Source organism: Amphiprion ocellaris, chromosome 13, assembly GCF_022539595.1.
Source record: "Amphiprion ocellaris isolate individual 3 ecotype Okinawa chromosome 13, ASM2253959v1, whole genome shotgun sequence".
Classification (NCBI taxonomy): domain Eukaryota; kingdom Metazoa; phylum Chordata; class Actinopteri; family Pomacentridae; genus Amphiprion; species Amphiprion ocellaris.
The window spans coordinates 22,126,295-22,141,161 of record NC_072778.1 but is presented as its reverse complement, the minus strand read 5'-3'; the positions used below and the strand labels follow the sequence as shown (position 1 = coordinate 22,141,161).

Genomic DNA, 14,867 nt, shown 5'->3' with positions numbered 1-14,867 from the left:
ACTGGGAGCAAGAGTAACAAAATCATACCTCACCCCCCCTAAAATTTTCTCAACGGATTTGGATGATTCACAGAAATGATCAATTTGAAAATTAAAACGGCGGATTTCCGCGGAACGGCGGAAAATTGCCATGCCTGAATTAAAGCCTGATCTTGGCATCCTAATCTGTTCAATCAGCTGCTTCCCAAAGTGAGCAGCAGTTGCTAAAATGCCAATGCACCCATTCTGCATGTTGGCCTGCACTGACCCCAGGAGGTCACAAGTTTTACATGAACAGCAGCAAACAGAGTGAATGTATATGGCCGTTCCCACCCTGCAGACACCACTGTGGAGGTCCACAGCCACAGTCACAACATCAGCACTGTGGACAACCCAGGCTATTGAGCCACAGCACATACCACCAATCCCCCCACCACTCCTGTTCTTACATACCAGCTCTCCTGTTCTTTGTTTTTGGTTTTGGTGTAAAACCTCTGGCCCCTACACCCTCTAAATTTCTTTCCCTTTCCTTTATGCCCCCACATACTCCCCCCCTTTTACCCTGCACCCTCTGTTCCCTCTCTCCCAGAGCTCTTCATTAGGGAGACGTGGGAAACTGGGCTTAAACCCTGTCTGCGGCACAGTGCCAGCTGCCACTCTTACATACACACACACATACGTCCTGGGCCACATTCTGAGAGGAAAGTCCATAAAATGACTTGCACCACGAAAAAGTGAGAGACCAGAGAGGCCCTGCATTTATCTAAAAACCTTGTCTGAGAAAATGACATCCAGTAAAGAGAGCACTTTTAAGAGAAACAGGACTCCTGCAGTAGGATTTAGCCTAGTCCTAGACTACACATGTTTTCCAGTGGAATTCTCAATTTTAGTCTAAAACTAGGCTAAATCTGTCTGAGCAACTAGACTTGACACTAGAAATGCCCTACTAGCAGCCTCTAGATGCCCTGCTGCTCCCAACATCCAAAAAGATCAGAATAGTTTCAACCAAACAAGCAAACAGCCGTGCTGTTCTCATGACCCTGCACTCCAATGCAATTAAAAGCTTCATCGGACCACAGCTCTCACCTGTGAAGTGCTCCAGGTAGTATCTGTAAAGTTTACACTGGATTGGAGTCACTCTGACTGACAAAACATACTCGTGTTTGGGAGGCAGGAACTTGGTGAGGGCTGTGTAATCTTTTCTCTGTGGGAAGCAGAAATAAAGAATTATTTAAAGAGGGCAAAACATAGGTCAAAGACAAGCTGTGCAATGGTTTTAGACAGATATTTACCTGCACACAGCCAGCCAGCATCTCATAGAGAATGTGAGCCCTCTTCTTCATGATCCGGACATCGTGCAGTGTGGAGTCGGCACACTGACCGTTCTGGATGGGATTGATAAAGCGGTTCCTGAACTCCTTAACTGACCCAAGCAGGTTTTCCTTGATGAAGTTCACCATGCAGTGGTCTGGTAACAAGGAAACAAGGATCAGCAGTTTTAATTTTGACCACCACATGAACTCTTAATCTAACGTCATCTATATAAAACCTGGTTGTCTGAAACTGAAGACAATTAACCGTCCTTCTCATATCAAGATTACACAGAGGAAGGAATGCTTACATTCAATAAGGTTGTTTTGCAGAGGTGTTCCAGTCAGCACAACTCTCCTCCTTGTCCTGATAGAATTCATTGCTTTGGACACAGCCGAAGCCTCATTCTTCAGGATATGACCTTCATCACAGATCACCAAGTCTGGACCTAGTGAAATTGAACATGAGGACAATTTCAATCTGGCCAAATTTCAGTCCGGAAATGGAACACACATTAAAAATGTTACAGACAGAAAGCTTGAGCAGATGTTAGTCTTTTTAAAAAAAATTAACTGTCAAGACTAAGTCTATGTTAAACTATAAGTGTACAGGAATTTCAGATCATTTTAACTTTCATGGATCTTTAAGATGGATCATATAGACCGTGATGTTATATCTGTAAAGAAAACAGAGTGAATATGAATGGTCATAAAAGTCTGCAGGTTAAGAGACTCTGTTTACACTCAGGGGTTTTGCAGCCTGGGTAGGATTTTCTGGCCTCGTGAGGTGACCTTAACAATAGGTGATTAACTAATTAATGGATACATGTACTGCAATTTATGCAAACTCTTAGTATGTCTATTCTTTGCAGTTACAATTGTCTAACTATACCAAACATCTAACTGTACACGAGGGAGAAAACTCATTTAACTTCCTGTATTTTGTCATTTTTTTCTAATCAAAACAAACCCACACCGCTGATATCGCCTGGAGTGCACAGTAAACAATTAAAATATCTCAAATGTAACATGAATCATGAATTTACAATATTTAAAAAATACACTTGCCATGTTGTACCCTTTGATTTCATACATCATTATTTAAAACTTAGCACCTCTATCACAAACCATCCTTCCTCCTGGCACAATCAGTGCTTTATTTGCTTGACCAGGAAACAAAGAAAATTGTATAAATCTGAACTAGGAGAGTCTAAAGGCAACATTCAACAAAGATATGACTGTCCAGGCCGAAGCCACAAAACACTGTACCTGGATCTACCAGTGTCTTCTGAAAGGTCTCTTTGAGCTTCTTGCTCTTGATGTTCCTGCCCTGCGTCAAGTTTCGGTACATCTCGTAGCCGATGATCATAACGCCACCCATCTCCTGCCATCGCTGGAGGGCATATGCTCGCTCTTGTGGCCTCTTTACTGTGGCAAGCTCAACGACCTTATAAGTACATACATGGTCAATATACTGAGCACCACACTGCTGTCAAACAGGAACAGCTTGATAAGTTACAAGAGCAACTAATTACCTCCAAACTCTCATCATCCTTCATTCCTTCTTGCCACTTCTCAAACTCGTTGAGCCAGTTAAGGACAGTGTTCAGAGGACAAACAACCAGCGCTGTGGTGAAGTCGAGCTTCTCACAGAGCAGCAATGTATGAAGGAATGTCACCACCTACAGGGAAAGGTGAAAACTACAGTTAAACACAGCTTTGCAGACACTGATTCACTCATAAAGTATTAATAATATCCACCTGGCAGGACATTACAGTTCTACATAAGGTTCTAACAAAAGATTTAGGAAAAATACTACATTAGTTACTGACAGAAAGTGAAAGCGGTCAATGTGTGGGTAGTAACTCTACTGTAAACAGTTCAGCAATACTTCTAGAACTGGAATCTAAAAACAGTCACTTGTATTTCATTAATGTCAAAATAAAATTACAACCAAATTGCTTTTGCACACAAATAGCTTAGGTTTTTGTTCCCAGCTTCAGTGTAATTTCAACCCAACAACATGTTCTGTCTTCCTTACCTGCAGAGTTTTTCCCAGGCCCATACAGTGGGCAAGGATGCAGCCTGAGCCAGCAGACTTCTCAATCTTTTTCACAGATTCACAGCAGCAGTCCCACATAAACTGCACCCCTGAAACAAAACACCAAGACGAAGGAGGATGTTGCAGTCCAGAGAATCTCGGGCTTATGTGGTTAATATTATTGTCAGGACCACATGTTTACCAAACTAAATTCACTTTGTCCTTACCATCGACTTGGTGAGGTTTGAGCTTCGTGACGAGGTTCCTGTGCACCTGCACAATCGGCTCCTTGGTCTCTTCGTCTTCATCCAGCACCAGCTTGGTGGTGATGGGACAGGTCACCTGGGAGGACTCCTTCACCTCAATCACCTGAAGACGGAACAAAGGCAAGGAAAGGGGAGTCACACAAAAAGATGAAAGAAAAATATAAATTCGTATATTGGGGAAACAAAATTTTTTCATATCACTAATCCTACAAATCAATCAAGTCATAATGGCTGGATTTTATCTTTGTAACACACAACTAAATATCTTCCCTCTTATCTCTGTCCGGGTAGATTTACATCTGTACATCTATAAACACAATTAAAGCCTTACTAGACTAATAGCTGGTCTGCTATTTTATAAGATAAATTAAAATCCATTATGCACTATCGTCCCTTTCTAGCCTACACATGACCAGCACATTGTGAAGGTAGTAATGAGATGCTCTAACTCTGTATATAAAAAACTGAAACATTTCAGTAAAATCTAGCTGTTAATTATGTTGTCATTTTACATTCTTACTGAACTTGGCCAGAGCTGTCATGCGCAGCAGTGTTTCTCCTATATGCATTCAGCAGTGGTGCACTGCTGGCCCTGAATTTTAAACGCACTGCTGAAATTTCCCATAGTGCATTAACATTCACAACGAAATGTATCGACAGAAACTTGCACTTTTTACACTGCACACATCTTACAGGGGCTAGGATGAAGACAAATTGACAGTAACACACATGCATAAACAAACACACAATGGTGGCGTGACAATCAGGTAACACAAACTGAGTTGGTGACTCAACTAAAAAAAATGAAAACATCAAAGAGAGAAAAAGAATGAGGGTGGGAGTGAGATAGAGAGATAGCTAGGTAGTAATCAGCCCTGTCAAGCAGTTGTGCAGCCCACCATGGCGCTGGGTAGTCAACTTCTCTCATGTCTGTTTCCCTGCAGCTAACAATGTTCAGCTTGTTCCTGTAACTCCACCCACCCACATACTGTTTCTGTGTGGGTATTATTATCATTCCCTAAATACAAAAAGGCAACCATCAGTGGACTAGTGCTTGAGTGCCCTTAAAGCTCAAACAATTTTAAAATCTTTCTTTTTTTTTTTAATCTGTGTAACTGTGCAGAGAAGACGAATGATGACAGCTCCCATTAAGTCCAGTTCAAACACCATTAATGTCTTACAGCATAAAATAAAACAAGTCAGCTACCATGTTTATTGCTGCACTGCCAAATAAGAAACGGCAATATAGTTCAACATGAACAATGTTCAGTTTGGTTCATAGCCGTTAGTGTCTCAAATCAGATATACAGTCATTTTTGAGACTATAGCTACTTTGCCATTGCAGTTGTATTATTAAAAAAAGCTCTTCTTCTTCGTTCTGATCATTTTTCTTCCCAAACAAGAACATAGTCATCATATGTAAAATCTGTAAATGAATTAAGTAAACAATAATTAGACTTGAACATGAAACCATATGATTACAATTCATGTGCATGTGTTCCTATTTCACGTACTGTTTACAAACAACTTAGCTTAAACTTTGTTGACTAAAAATTTCTTATAGTGTGACATTGACCATATGTGATGAATGGTTCGTTTGATGGTCAGATAGCTTTAGAAATCCCCTGCTAAATGCAACCAACAGCAGGCTGAAGAGTTAGCAGTCTGTGTAACTCTCAGTGGTTACGCCTCATTTACTGAGGTACTCCATTTGTGTAAGTATTTAGCTGACAAGATACAAAGCTGCACAGCTACTCATTAGATTCTCTACCAGCTAATTTCTTGGGAAAAAAATACTAAAATTATGGCAGTATTGAATGATGTGTTGAACATTCTATGTGACATGCAGTAATATTATTGGCCACTCAACCCTGGTGCTAACCATGAACAGCTCAAGGATTTGACCGTTTACTTTGCAATTCCAATAACAAGAAGACATTTCATTTTTACCTCTCGAAGTTTCTCCCTGAGTGCCTCTCTCTCAGCTATACGTTTCCTCCTGTCCTCCTCTTCTTTCAAAGCATCTCTCGTCTCTGTCCGGAGCTTGTCATCCTTCAGAATTTTGCGGATCTTTTTTCGGCCTTTGCGTCCTTCTCCATCTTGGTCTTCACCATCTTCCTCCCCACTCTGTGGAAATGAACATTAAGTTCAGCCCTCTGATCTTCAGCCCTTAGGAAAAATAATTAACTTCCTATTATCAGTGGCTGGGCAACCCTATGATTCATTTGTGCCCTCAATAATTCTCACAACCACCACTCCAGGGCTAAGTTCAAATAACATTTTATGCATCATGCATGACTTGACTAGTAAACTTGATATGGGTCCATCTTCTCTACCAGGTACTGCCATGGGTAAAATGAAACTTTGGGACAGTTCTAGATGACTACCAAGTGCACTGCATTTAAAACACCTTCTCATTGCTGGAAGAGGATTCCTGAACTTTGATCCTACGTCGCTTCTTTTTCTGATTGTAACTTCTCTGTTTTTCGTCATCTTTCTTCTTTGAGGATCTAAAGACACAAGCAGAATTTATCAAAGCAAGAGCACCACAGGATTATTACATCCATTGACAGTGAAATAAATGAATGCAACCCATTGCAAGGAAATCTGTCTTTCTACCTGGTCTTTCGACGTTTGTCATCATTTTCTGATTCACTAATCTCCTCACTTATCTCTGACTCTGCACTGGACTCTGACTTTTCAAAATCTGAGTCTGCAGAGTCATCACTGCCCACTGATGTAAATAAAAACAAAGAAAAAAAAGTCACTTAACAGCTTCAGAATTGAGACCATTTTAGACTGCTTGACATGACACACAGATCAAATAAAAAATTCAAAACTTACTTTTCCGTCCTGACTTCTTTCCCCCTTTCTTCTTCTTGTCTTTACTGGCAGGTTTGTCCTCTCCTGATTCACCCTCACTCAGTGAGAGTTTGTGACGAAGCAATGTGTGGCGTCTGCCACTCTTCTTTACTTCAACATCAGAACCAGAGTCATCTGTATCCTCATCATCTTCAAGAGAAGAAACAAACAGCTTTAGACAATGCCGAGTCTTACTTGAAAACTACTGCTTATATTTTTTAAAGAATACAACCTTGCTGTTCCTCTTCTTCATTTTCTTTTTTAACTGTCTTCGAAGACTTCTCTTCCTTATCTGCTCCATCATTGTCAGAGGAGCTCTCTGCTCCCGAAGAATAGTTGGATTTTATTTGGGCTAGAAGCATTTTCTTAGCAATCCTTCAGGAAAAAGAAAAGCAAACAGACACAGACAAAATGGAAAGGTTTCACATTAGTGTCATAATGAAAAAGCAATTTTTCAAAATTGTTCTCTAAATCACTTCAAATGTGATTTTCAACAAATAATTAATCAAAAGTATACTTATAAACCTTGAATTCACTTACAAAAATACATTCAAAAAAACAAAGAAGGATCTTTTCTGTCTGTTTCTGCAGCTGATTCTCTATTGACATTTTGCACTGGAGTATTACAAAAATGCAAGTGTGGTTGCTCTTTTCAGTCTGTGAATGAACAACTCATATAATCCAAGGCAGATTACTGAAATATAATGTCATATTACGATGAACGTTACTGGGCAAAAAAATCCAGGTTTATGGAATAAACCAGTGAATGGTGCCCTGTGGACCGTCTGAAGTATCTGAACTGAAGACATAACATTCTTCAGAAAGAAGGGGTGCATGGACGGAGGAAGGAGCCAAATATTCGGTACGGTCCGTAACGTCAGACGCGGTGAGCAAACGGAGGGAGAAGTCATATATTCGGGTCAGTCCGTAATGTCCGACAGTTTGAAGATGCAGACACGTCCCATTCTAATGCCTCTCATTTACCAACAAAAATTACTGCTGAAGACCGTGCAGAACAACTAATTCCCTGATGTTCTTCACCAAAGCGGAGGTGAACTGTTTTACACCCGTGTAATATTGTGTTGGAATACAAAAATAAATAAATAAATAATTGATTAATAAACACTTTTCTACCATGAAACATATTAGGAGAATGGCTGAAAGGAGTGGACCACAGACCAGACAAATCACCGTGACGAGCCGGATATTCGGTTTGGTTCGCAACGTCCGACGGGCGGGCGAGCCAAACATTAGGATCTGTTCATATTGTAACATCCGATGTCGGGCGAATTGACGAGACAAATACCGCGCGACATCGTCTGAAGGGTGGGGGTTGGAATCCAAATACTCGGCTCTCAAAATTAATATCCAGATACCACGGTCACGACCAAATATTTCGGTCCAGCCCTAGCCTGCATAAAGTAAAAATCAAGTCTACTTTATGCAAATAAGCTGTGGCTCGCTCCGGGCTGATCCGGCAACAAAACCACTAGACCCTACTTCAACTGGACGAACTCTGGTTTTCCATCCCCTCTGCACAGCTTCTGTCTTTAAGTGTGCATATCTTACCTTCTTCCTCTCATAAGCTGCCTCCATTGAATTTTCCCATAGGACTGTTAACTCCATGAAATACACTGTCTTTTCATTCACAGACCACAAAACAATGTCTGGCCTCAGATTAGTACACACTATTTCTTAGAGAACAAATTAATAATAATTAATAATGAATCAAAAATATACTTATAAATCTTGAATTCACTTACAAAAATACATACACAAAATAAAGAAGGATCTTTTCTGTCCGTTTCTGCAACTGACTCACTCTACATCGACATTTAGCACTTGAATACTACAAAAATGCAACAGTGGTTGCTCTTTTCAGTCTGTGAATGAACAACTCGTATAATCCAAGGCAGATTACTGAAATATAATCCATTATGGGGCAAAAAAAAATCCAGGTTTACGGAATAAACTAGTGAATGGTGCCCTGTGGACCGTCTGAAGTATCTGAACTGAAGACATAACATTCTTCAGTAAGAACAAGATTGTAAACTGCCGACTGTGCTTGATTCGAGCATGATAACAGACTATAATGTTGACATTGGAGGATGTAGATAAAACTCCAGAATCTTTATCTCCATTAGGAGTATCTTTACAATTTGTCCTTTTATACCTGTTTTCGGGATCATCATCGTCATCATCACAAACCCCACTTGCTTCCATTTTAGTGTCCACTTCATCTCCTGTACAACAAAACAGCACACATTCAGTTAATGGCAACACATGCAAGTCATTTAAAAAATAAAAACATCTGCCTACCAGCATCTGTAAAGCTTACCAATTAACACATTGTATCTAATTTGTTTCATACATACAAATGCAACTATTCTTGTTTTATAAAAGAAAAAGAAACAAAAAACCAAACAGGTAAACAATTTAGGAACAAAAATAATGCTGCATTATTTTATTTTTATAAAATTTCCCATTTTTTATTCTTTATACCTTAGGCCTTTTTCTTTAAAAGTAGAAAAAGTATAATAAAGTTTTGAGCGCTCTACCACTGTCAATACCAACATTGTGTTGTCTTCTATTGTATTTATGTGCACATCAATAACTAAACAATCAGCTGGCTTATAACTACTTTTAATCATTTAATTTTGGGATTTAATTAAGTCATTTAATTTCTGTTAAATAGTTGTAGTTTGCAAAAAGTACAGGTATTTCTTTAGTACCCGGATTTACAAGTTAGACCACATTACCTGAGGACTGATGGAAGGGTCCACTGCCTCCCACCATGTTATCCTCCACAAGGGGTTTGATCTTTTGCTCGTCGCTGTCCTCTCCAGAGTCACCCTCAGCCTGCTGCTCTTCTTCATCCTCACTGGAGGACGACTGCAGCTTGGAGGCTGCTTTGGCACTCCGTCCCTTGCGCTTCTTTTCATAGGACCTCTTCCGATCGGCTGCTTTTCTTTGAGGTGAATTTTTGTCTTCCTCTGCATCATCTTGTTTCTTCACACGACTAGACCTCCTCTTTGCTGTGCTCACTTTACTCTTTGTCTCCTTCTCGTTGTCAGAATCTGAGTCTGAGGAGTCTGAGCCATTTTGTTTCTTCTTCTTTTTCTTGGATGCCTTCTTGCTTTTCTTCTCTAGGTCTGAGTCTGAGCTTTCAGATTTCCTTTTGCGTTTGGATGGTTTTTCTGCATCCTGTATGGATGTTTCCTGTTTTAATGAATGCTTTTTAGCAGATGTGCTCCCCTGTTCCTCATCTGTGCTCTGGCCTGCTGCAGCTTTCTCTAGCAGTATGTGAGGAACTTCATCCGAGTCAGAGTCTGCCGTCTGTTTCTCTGAGGCCTCAGTCTTTTTCCTGTCCTCTTGTTTGGTGCTACTGGATTTCTTGGAGGATTTGGCCTTGGACTTATCGTCTTCCTCTGACTCCGACTCAGATGAATCATTTTTGCCCTTATTCTCAGCCTGCTTCCTCAAAGGAGTGGTTTTCACTCTACTAGAGCGACGGCTGGGGGGTGGGCTTTCTGTCCCATCTACTGCATCAGAAGCAGAATTGTCCTCTTGGTTGCATTCTTCTTTAACCTTTATGGGTGTCTCTCCACCTTTTTCTTTGTTTTTAGACCTGGATGACCTTGACCCACAAGTTGTCACAACTGGCACAGGAGTCAGTTTCACTATGAGATTCTTAACCTTGGGTTGGGGGCGTTGAGAGTCTGGCGGGTTTCCATTTGACTTGGTATCATTGTCTGTGACCAAATTGGTGTCAATCTGTGAGAGCATAGTGGAGTCTGCAAGGCTCTCCACCATCTGAAAAAGCTCTTCGGGAACTGAAGGAGGCACAGACATAATGTCATGGTCTAAAGACATTTCACCTGCTGACACGAGAGCATCATCACAGACTTCAGTTTTAATTATCTTTTTGGTTACATCAGTTTCTGTTTGGTGGTCTTTCATTTCTATCTCAGTTTCAGTTTGGAGGTCCTTTACTTCTGTCTCAGTGTCTGTTGAGTGGTCTTTTATTTCTGTCTCAGTTTCTGTGTGTTCGTCTTTCATTTCTGTCTCAATTTCTGTTGGGTGGTCTTTAAAGTCGGTCTCAGTTTCTGTTGGGTGGTCTTTAATGTCAGTCTCAATTTCTGTTGGGTGGTCTTTAATGTCGGTCTCAGTTTCTGCTTTGTGATCTTTCAATTCATCCTCATTTGACGCTTGATCATTATCCATGTCCTCCTCACTATGCTGCTCCTTCTCCACCTCCTGACTTGCATCAGTCTCATCAACGTAATCTGTCACATTATCCATGTGATCGCTTTCTTCAAGTGCCACAACATTCGTGCTCTTCTTTACAGCATGTTGCCCTTCGTTACCATTCTGCAAGTCCATGTTTCTGAACTCTGGCTCCAAAGCTGCCTCCAAAGCATTGTGGGCTTTCTTCAAATCAGAAAGCACAGCCTTGAAGGCTTTCAAATGACGATACCTGATAGATTTATCTCCTTGGTCCTCGGCTGCTTGTTGGATGAACTGGATAAACGTATTGTTTAAACCAGTCGTAGTTTCAACAAGCTTTTTTGCTTTCTTTATAAGTTCTTTGGGTACCTGCAGTTTTTTGTAGGAGAAAGTCATGGTCCCCGAGCCTTCAGTGTGTTCTTTTCCATTGACAACGGCTTTGTGCTCTTTGGCTGCTTTGTTCTTGTGCTTCTTGCTATCACGTTCCTCTGTTTTATCCGTTTTCCGTTGCTTTAGTTGCTCAAGTTCTTGTTTCTCCATGATGCGGTTGCATTTGGACACCAGATCCTGGAGGGGTTCTGATCTGCAGACATAGCAGTGCCATTTTGAGTTTTCATCGGTAATGACTGACAGTTCCTTCCTGCCGAGGTTGCGCAGAATGCACTTCTTGCAGAAGGCATTGTTGCAGTAGTCACAGCAGATGAGCTTTCCACCTTCAGCACACCACCTGGGGAGAAGAAGTCCAACAGTGGTTCAGACCAGATATCAAATAAAGTCTTGTAATCTTGGGCTAAGTTTTCCACAAGTATTGGCACAAAAACTAAAAATTCACAGAAGTTTTGTTTGAAGAACAATGAATTAAAGGGTCAGACATACATCCAACATTACATTAAATGGGGCATTCAACTATTTAAAACCATATTCTACATTTTCCTGTAAATTTCATATTAACCAAAGTGAAATAAATGCTATTTTTTAAGATGCCCAGTGAGACCTACAATGTCAGTACCCACATTACGTGGTGTATCTGTTTCAATTAACAAATAAATCACAATGTTTTGTGGGTCTAGTGTAAAATGTTTACCTGCACTGCTCATCCATCCCATCAGAGTCTCTGCTGATATCATCACTTGTGTAGTACTTGTAGCATGACTAGAGGAAGAGAAAATAACGTGATCTCTAATACTATCAAGGCTGCTAATAAAGACCTTCACCTCTATAAAACCTGACCTTTCCTACCTTGCAAATAAGCACTTTGAGCGCAGGATGCTCGTACACAGAATTGCGCTGAAACTGGTTTACTTGTTTTCCACAAGCAGTACAGTTCACCTTCTTCTGCAGGGTATCATCTGCAACAAAATAAGTAAATAATTCACCTTATGCATTTCAGATAATTCACTAAAACATTCTGTGAATTCTCACTTGTGAATATTAACATACTACATGAATGTTCAGCTTAATACATTTATTTTAAAAATACAGAAATACAATCACCTGGCTTTTTCTGTTTGAAATCCACTCTGAGCTTCATGGCACCTTTATTTTCATTGCCAGCTGGCCTCATCACCAAAGTGCCTGAAGAACACAACAGCAATGCTTCCAAATTGAGCATCTGCAATGTCAACGTCTTGATTATAACCAACATGAGCCTTAATATAGTTCATACCTTTTGATGCGCTCCCTGTGTTACAGTCGGAAGGATTGTCAGAAGTGGCACCTTCATTTTCGCTTTCTGCAGAGGTGTCAGATTCATTCTGGCCAGTGTGCTTAGCCACAGCGACAGGCTTCCTAAAATGAGTTTAGCAAGTAACTAACATTTTAAACTGTCTGCTCTTTTCAAAACAGCAACAAAACAATAACTGACACATTTAGGAAAATTTGCTCCTCACCTCTTGCTGCGAGAAGAGGAGGGCTTCATAGTTTCTGCTGAGCTACCAGGCTGGCGAGGATACGACATTTGTAAGCGTGTCCATTATAAACAAGTTTTAAAAATTACAAGTCAAAACACACTGACTGGTGGTGAACTTACCTCCTCTTCTTTATCTGCCATTTGATTGAGGTGTGATTCAGAAGAAGCCAGACTCATTTTACCTGGAAAGACAGTTAAAATTTTGTTTCAGGATGAACATACTGGTAAAGTAAGCTATCTTTTTAAACCAAAGGAACTCGTTGCACATCCAGCTCCAGATTCCTGCACACCGTCTAACTTGTAAAGATGCATTTATTGATGCAAGTTTCGGAAAATAAATGTATGTTTGCAAATCAGACAGTGTGCAGGAGTCTGTCTGAAAGTAAAATTTTGTCCTGTGTTACTTTTTATTGTGATATTTTCTTAAAGTTTGTGTTTGGGAAAACATGACAAATACATATGTGTATATTCTTACCTTAAAGGGGAAAAACAGAGTTTTCAGTAGAATAGTAGATTATATTACAGTTCCACCATTTCTGTAATTTTGTCATTTGTGCTTAAGTCCCAGTGGTATGTGTATTTAAATGATTTAGAAACAGTTCAGAACGTCTACAACATTTTTATACAAGACTCAAAAGACAACACAGCACTAATATACATATACCAGGAAATAAACAGCCATAATTGAGGAATTTGCAATCAAAAAAGCACAAATTTCAACGGTTCTTAAATTTGAATGTTTTTGAACTTCCACTCTGGAGGCCAACTTCCTAAACACATCTATGTAAACATCTGTTATATGTGCAAGAATTCAAGAATAATTAGTGACTACAGCCATGCAGGTTTATGCTCCTGTAGTTAAGTGGCCATGCTATGTCCAGATAGCGGCTGGGAATATCAGATGTCACAGACAGCCTTTGTGTTTTGGCTGCTGACGGTTAAAACTTCCTGAGATGTCGCAAATAAACCGTTAATAAAGCGCACCGTTACACTGACAGCACGACAGCAGCATTGGTGTGAGCAAAATCCATCAGATCCGAGTTACTTACAAGCTTCCGCACGCATTTCTGTGAAGCTCATCGCTCCTGATACGGAGGTACCGCTGTTTATTTTGCCGTTTTGCGTCATCATAATGTGCGGATTAGATGGCTGTGAGCGCCATTCAACCACCGCTCGGTCCTGCCAGCAGCGATCAGCCGTAAAATTGCCACAAAATCCCGTGTCAGTCCAACGAGAAGAGGCCACGCTTCTGCTTTAGCTGTTCTGTGTCGCTTCTTTATCCGTAACGGAGCCTTTTCTGTGTTTTGACCAACACGTGAAATCCCAACCCGCCAAGTTCAGACGTGCTAACGTTAGCGGCGTTAACGGTCACCGTTAATAAGGGACTTCTTCTTTTCATTGCCCTGTGTTGCCCTGGAAACCTCGAAACCTCGGCGGTGCATACAAGCTCCAATGCATGTGGGCATGCACCGATGCATGCACGGGCCTTTCCTGTGACGATGCCAAGGCACCGAGCAGCCCTGGCATTGCCTCCTAGCATCCGAAGTAGCGCAGCAACATTTAGCTATCTACAGGAAAAACCAAATAAATGCTTTTTCACAATCGATGCCATGTTGTGAAGTGCGATTACTCCGACAAACACCCCGGAATAAGCGTGTGTGCATGTGAATCTGCGTGTGTGTGAACTTGAACATTGCCGGCTGTGCAGCTAGTAGCTCGGCTAGCGACCTAGCATGGCCCGGCTCGCCGCTAGCGAAGGTAGCACAGCAATCAATTCAAAACTGATTTGTCTAAACAAACAGACCAAACAGTGTGCCTACCTGCTTTCCGCCGTCGTCATTTCTTGACTGACAGAGACGGGTTTTGTTCAGGGTGCGGGTAGCTCGGTTCGATCCAAACAGCGGTTTTTCGATGGTTTGAAAGCAAGAATAAGTGCTGAATACCGAAACAACTCCGGTCAGGGCAGACAAAGCGAGGGGACCATCTTGCCGGATGGCTGTGGACGCAGTAAAATGGCGCATGTAGCCTGAATCCTATGAGCGATCCTATTGGCTGAGCGGCTCCGAGGCTCTGACTGGTCCATTATCAAAGTACTCAGTTCCGACATGGCTGAGAAGCCGCGGGCCAGCTGCAGAGGAGACAAGCTCAACATCATGCAACTTTCACTTCAAAAAGTACAAATAGTATGTGCTTAAACTATAAAATGATAAACTGGCATGAAGTGACCATCTGCCAAAAAGTGATGTCTGTCCAATTATCCTCGTAGATCATT

General features: G+C 41.0%; 1 protein-coding gene across 2 annotated transcripts in view; it reads right to left on the bottom strand.

The window, feature by feature from the left end:
- Positions 1–14,604, bottom strand: part of atrx (ATRX chromatin remodeler) — a 40,589-nt gene extending 25,985 nt beyond the window's left edge. Inside the window, exons 1-21 of one of the 2 annotated variants that reach the window (XM_035946556.2) lie at positions 14,416–14,604; positions 12,716–12,777; positions 12,576–12,625; positions 12,353–12,474; positions 12,181–12,261; positions 11,926–12,035; positions 11,771–11,838; positions 9,219–11,413; positions 8,633–8,702; positions 6,692–6,834; positions 6,442–6,609; positions 6,217–6,331; positions 6,008–6,107; positions 5,548–5,724; positions 3,559–3,700; positions 3,332–3,441; positions 2,825–2,971; positions 2,559–2,736; positions 1,601–1,738; positions 1,272–1,447; positions 1,066–1,183 (exon numbers count right to left, since the gene is read on the bottom strand). In XM_035946556.2, coding sequence (XP_035802449.1) covers positions 1,066–1,183; positions 1,272–1,447; positions 1,601–1,738; positions 2,559–2,736; positions 2,825–2,971; positions 3,332–3,441; positions 3,559–3,700; positions 5,548–5,724; positions 6,008–6,107; positions 6,217–6,331; positions 6,442–6,609; positions 6,692–6,834; positions 8,633–8,702; positions 9,219–11,413; positions 11,771–11,838; positions 11,926–12,035; positions 12,181–12,261; positions 12,353–12,474; positions 12,576–12,625; positions 12,716–12,772 — 4,465 coding nt within the window. In that variant the 5' untranslated portion in view covers positions 12,773–12,777; positions 14,416–14,604. The remainder of the gene's footprint in view (positions 1–1,065; positions 1,184–1,271; positions 1,448–1,600; positions 1,739–2,558; positions 2,737–2,824; positions 2,972–3,331; positions 3,442–3,558; positions 3,701–5,547; positions 5,725–6,007; positions 6,108–6,216; positions 6,332–6,441; positions 6,610–6,691; positions 6,835–8,632; positions 8,703–9,218; positions 11,414–11,770; positions 11,839–11,925; positions 12,036–12,180; positions 12,262–12,352; positions 12,475–12,575; positions 12,626–12,715; positions 12,778–14,415) is intronic. The other variant, XM_023266594.3, reaches the window with a different exon arrangement.
- Positions 14,605–14,867: the final 263 nt, after the last annotated feature.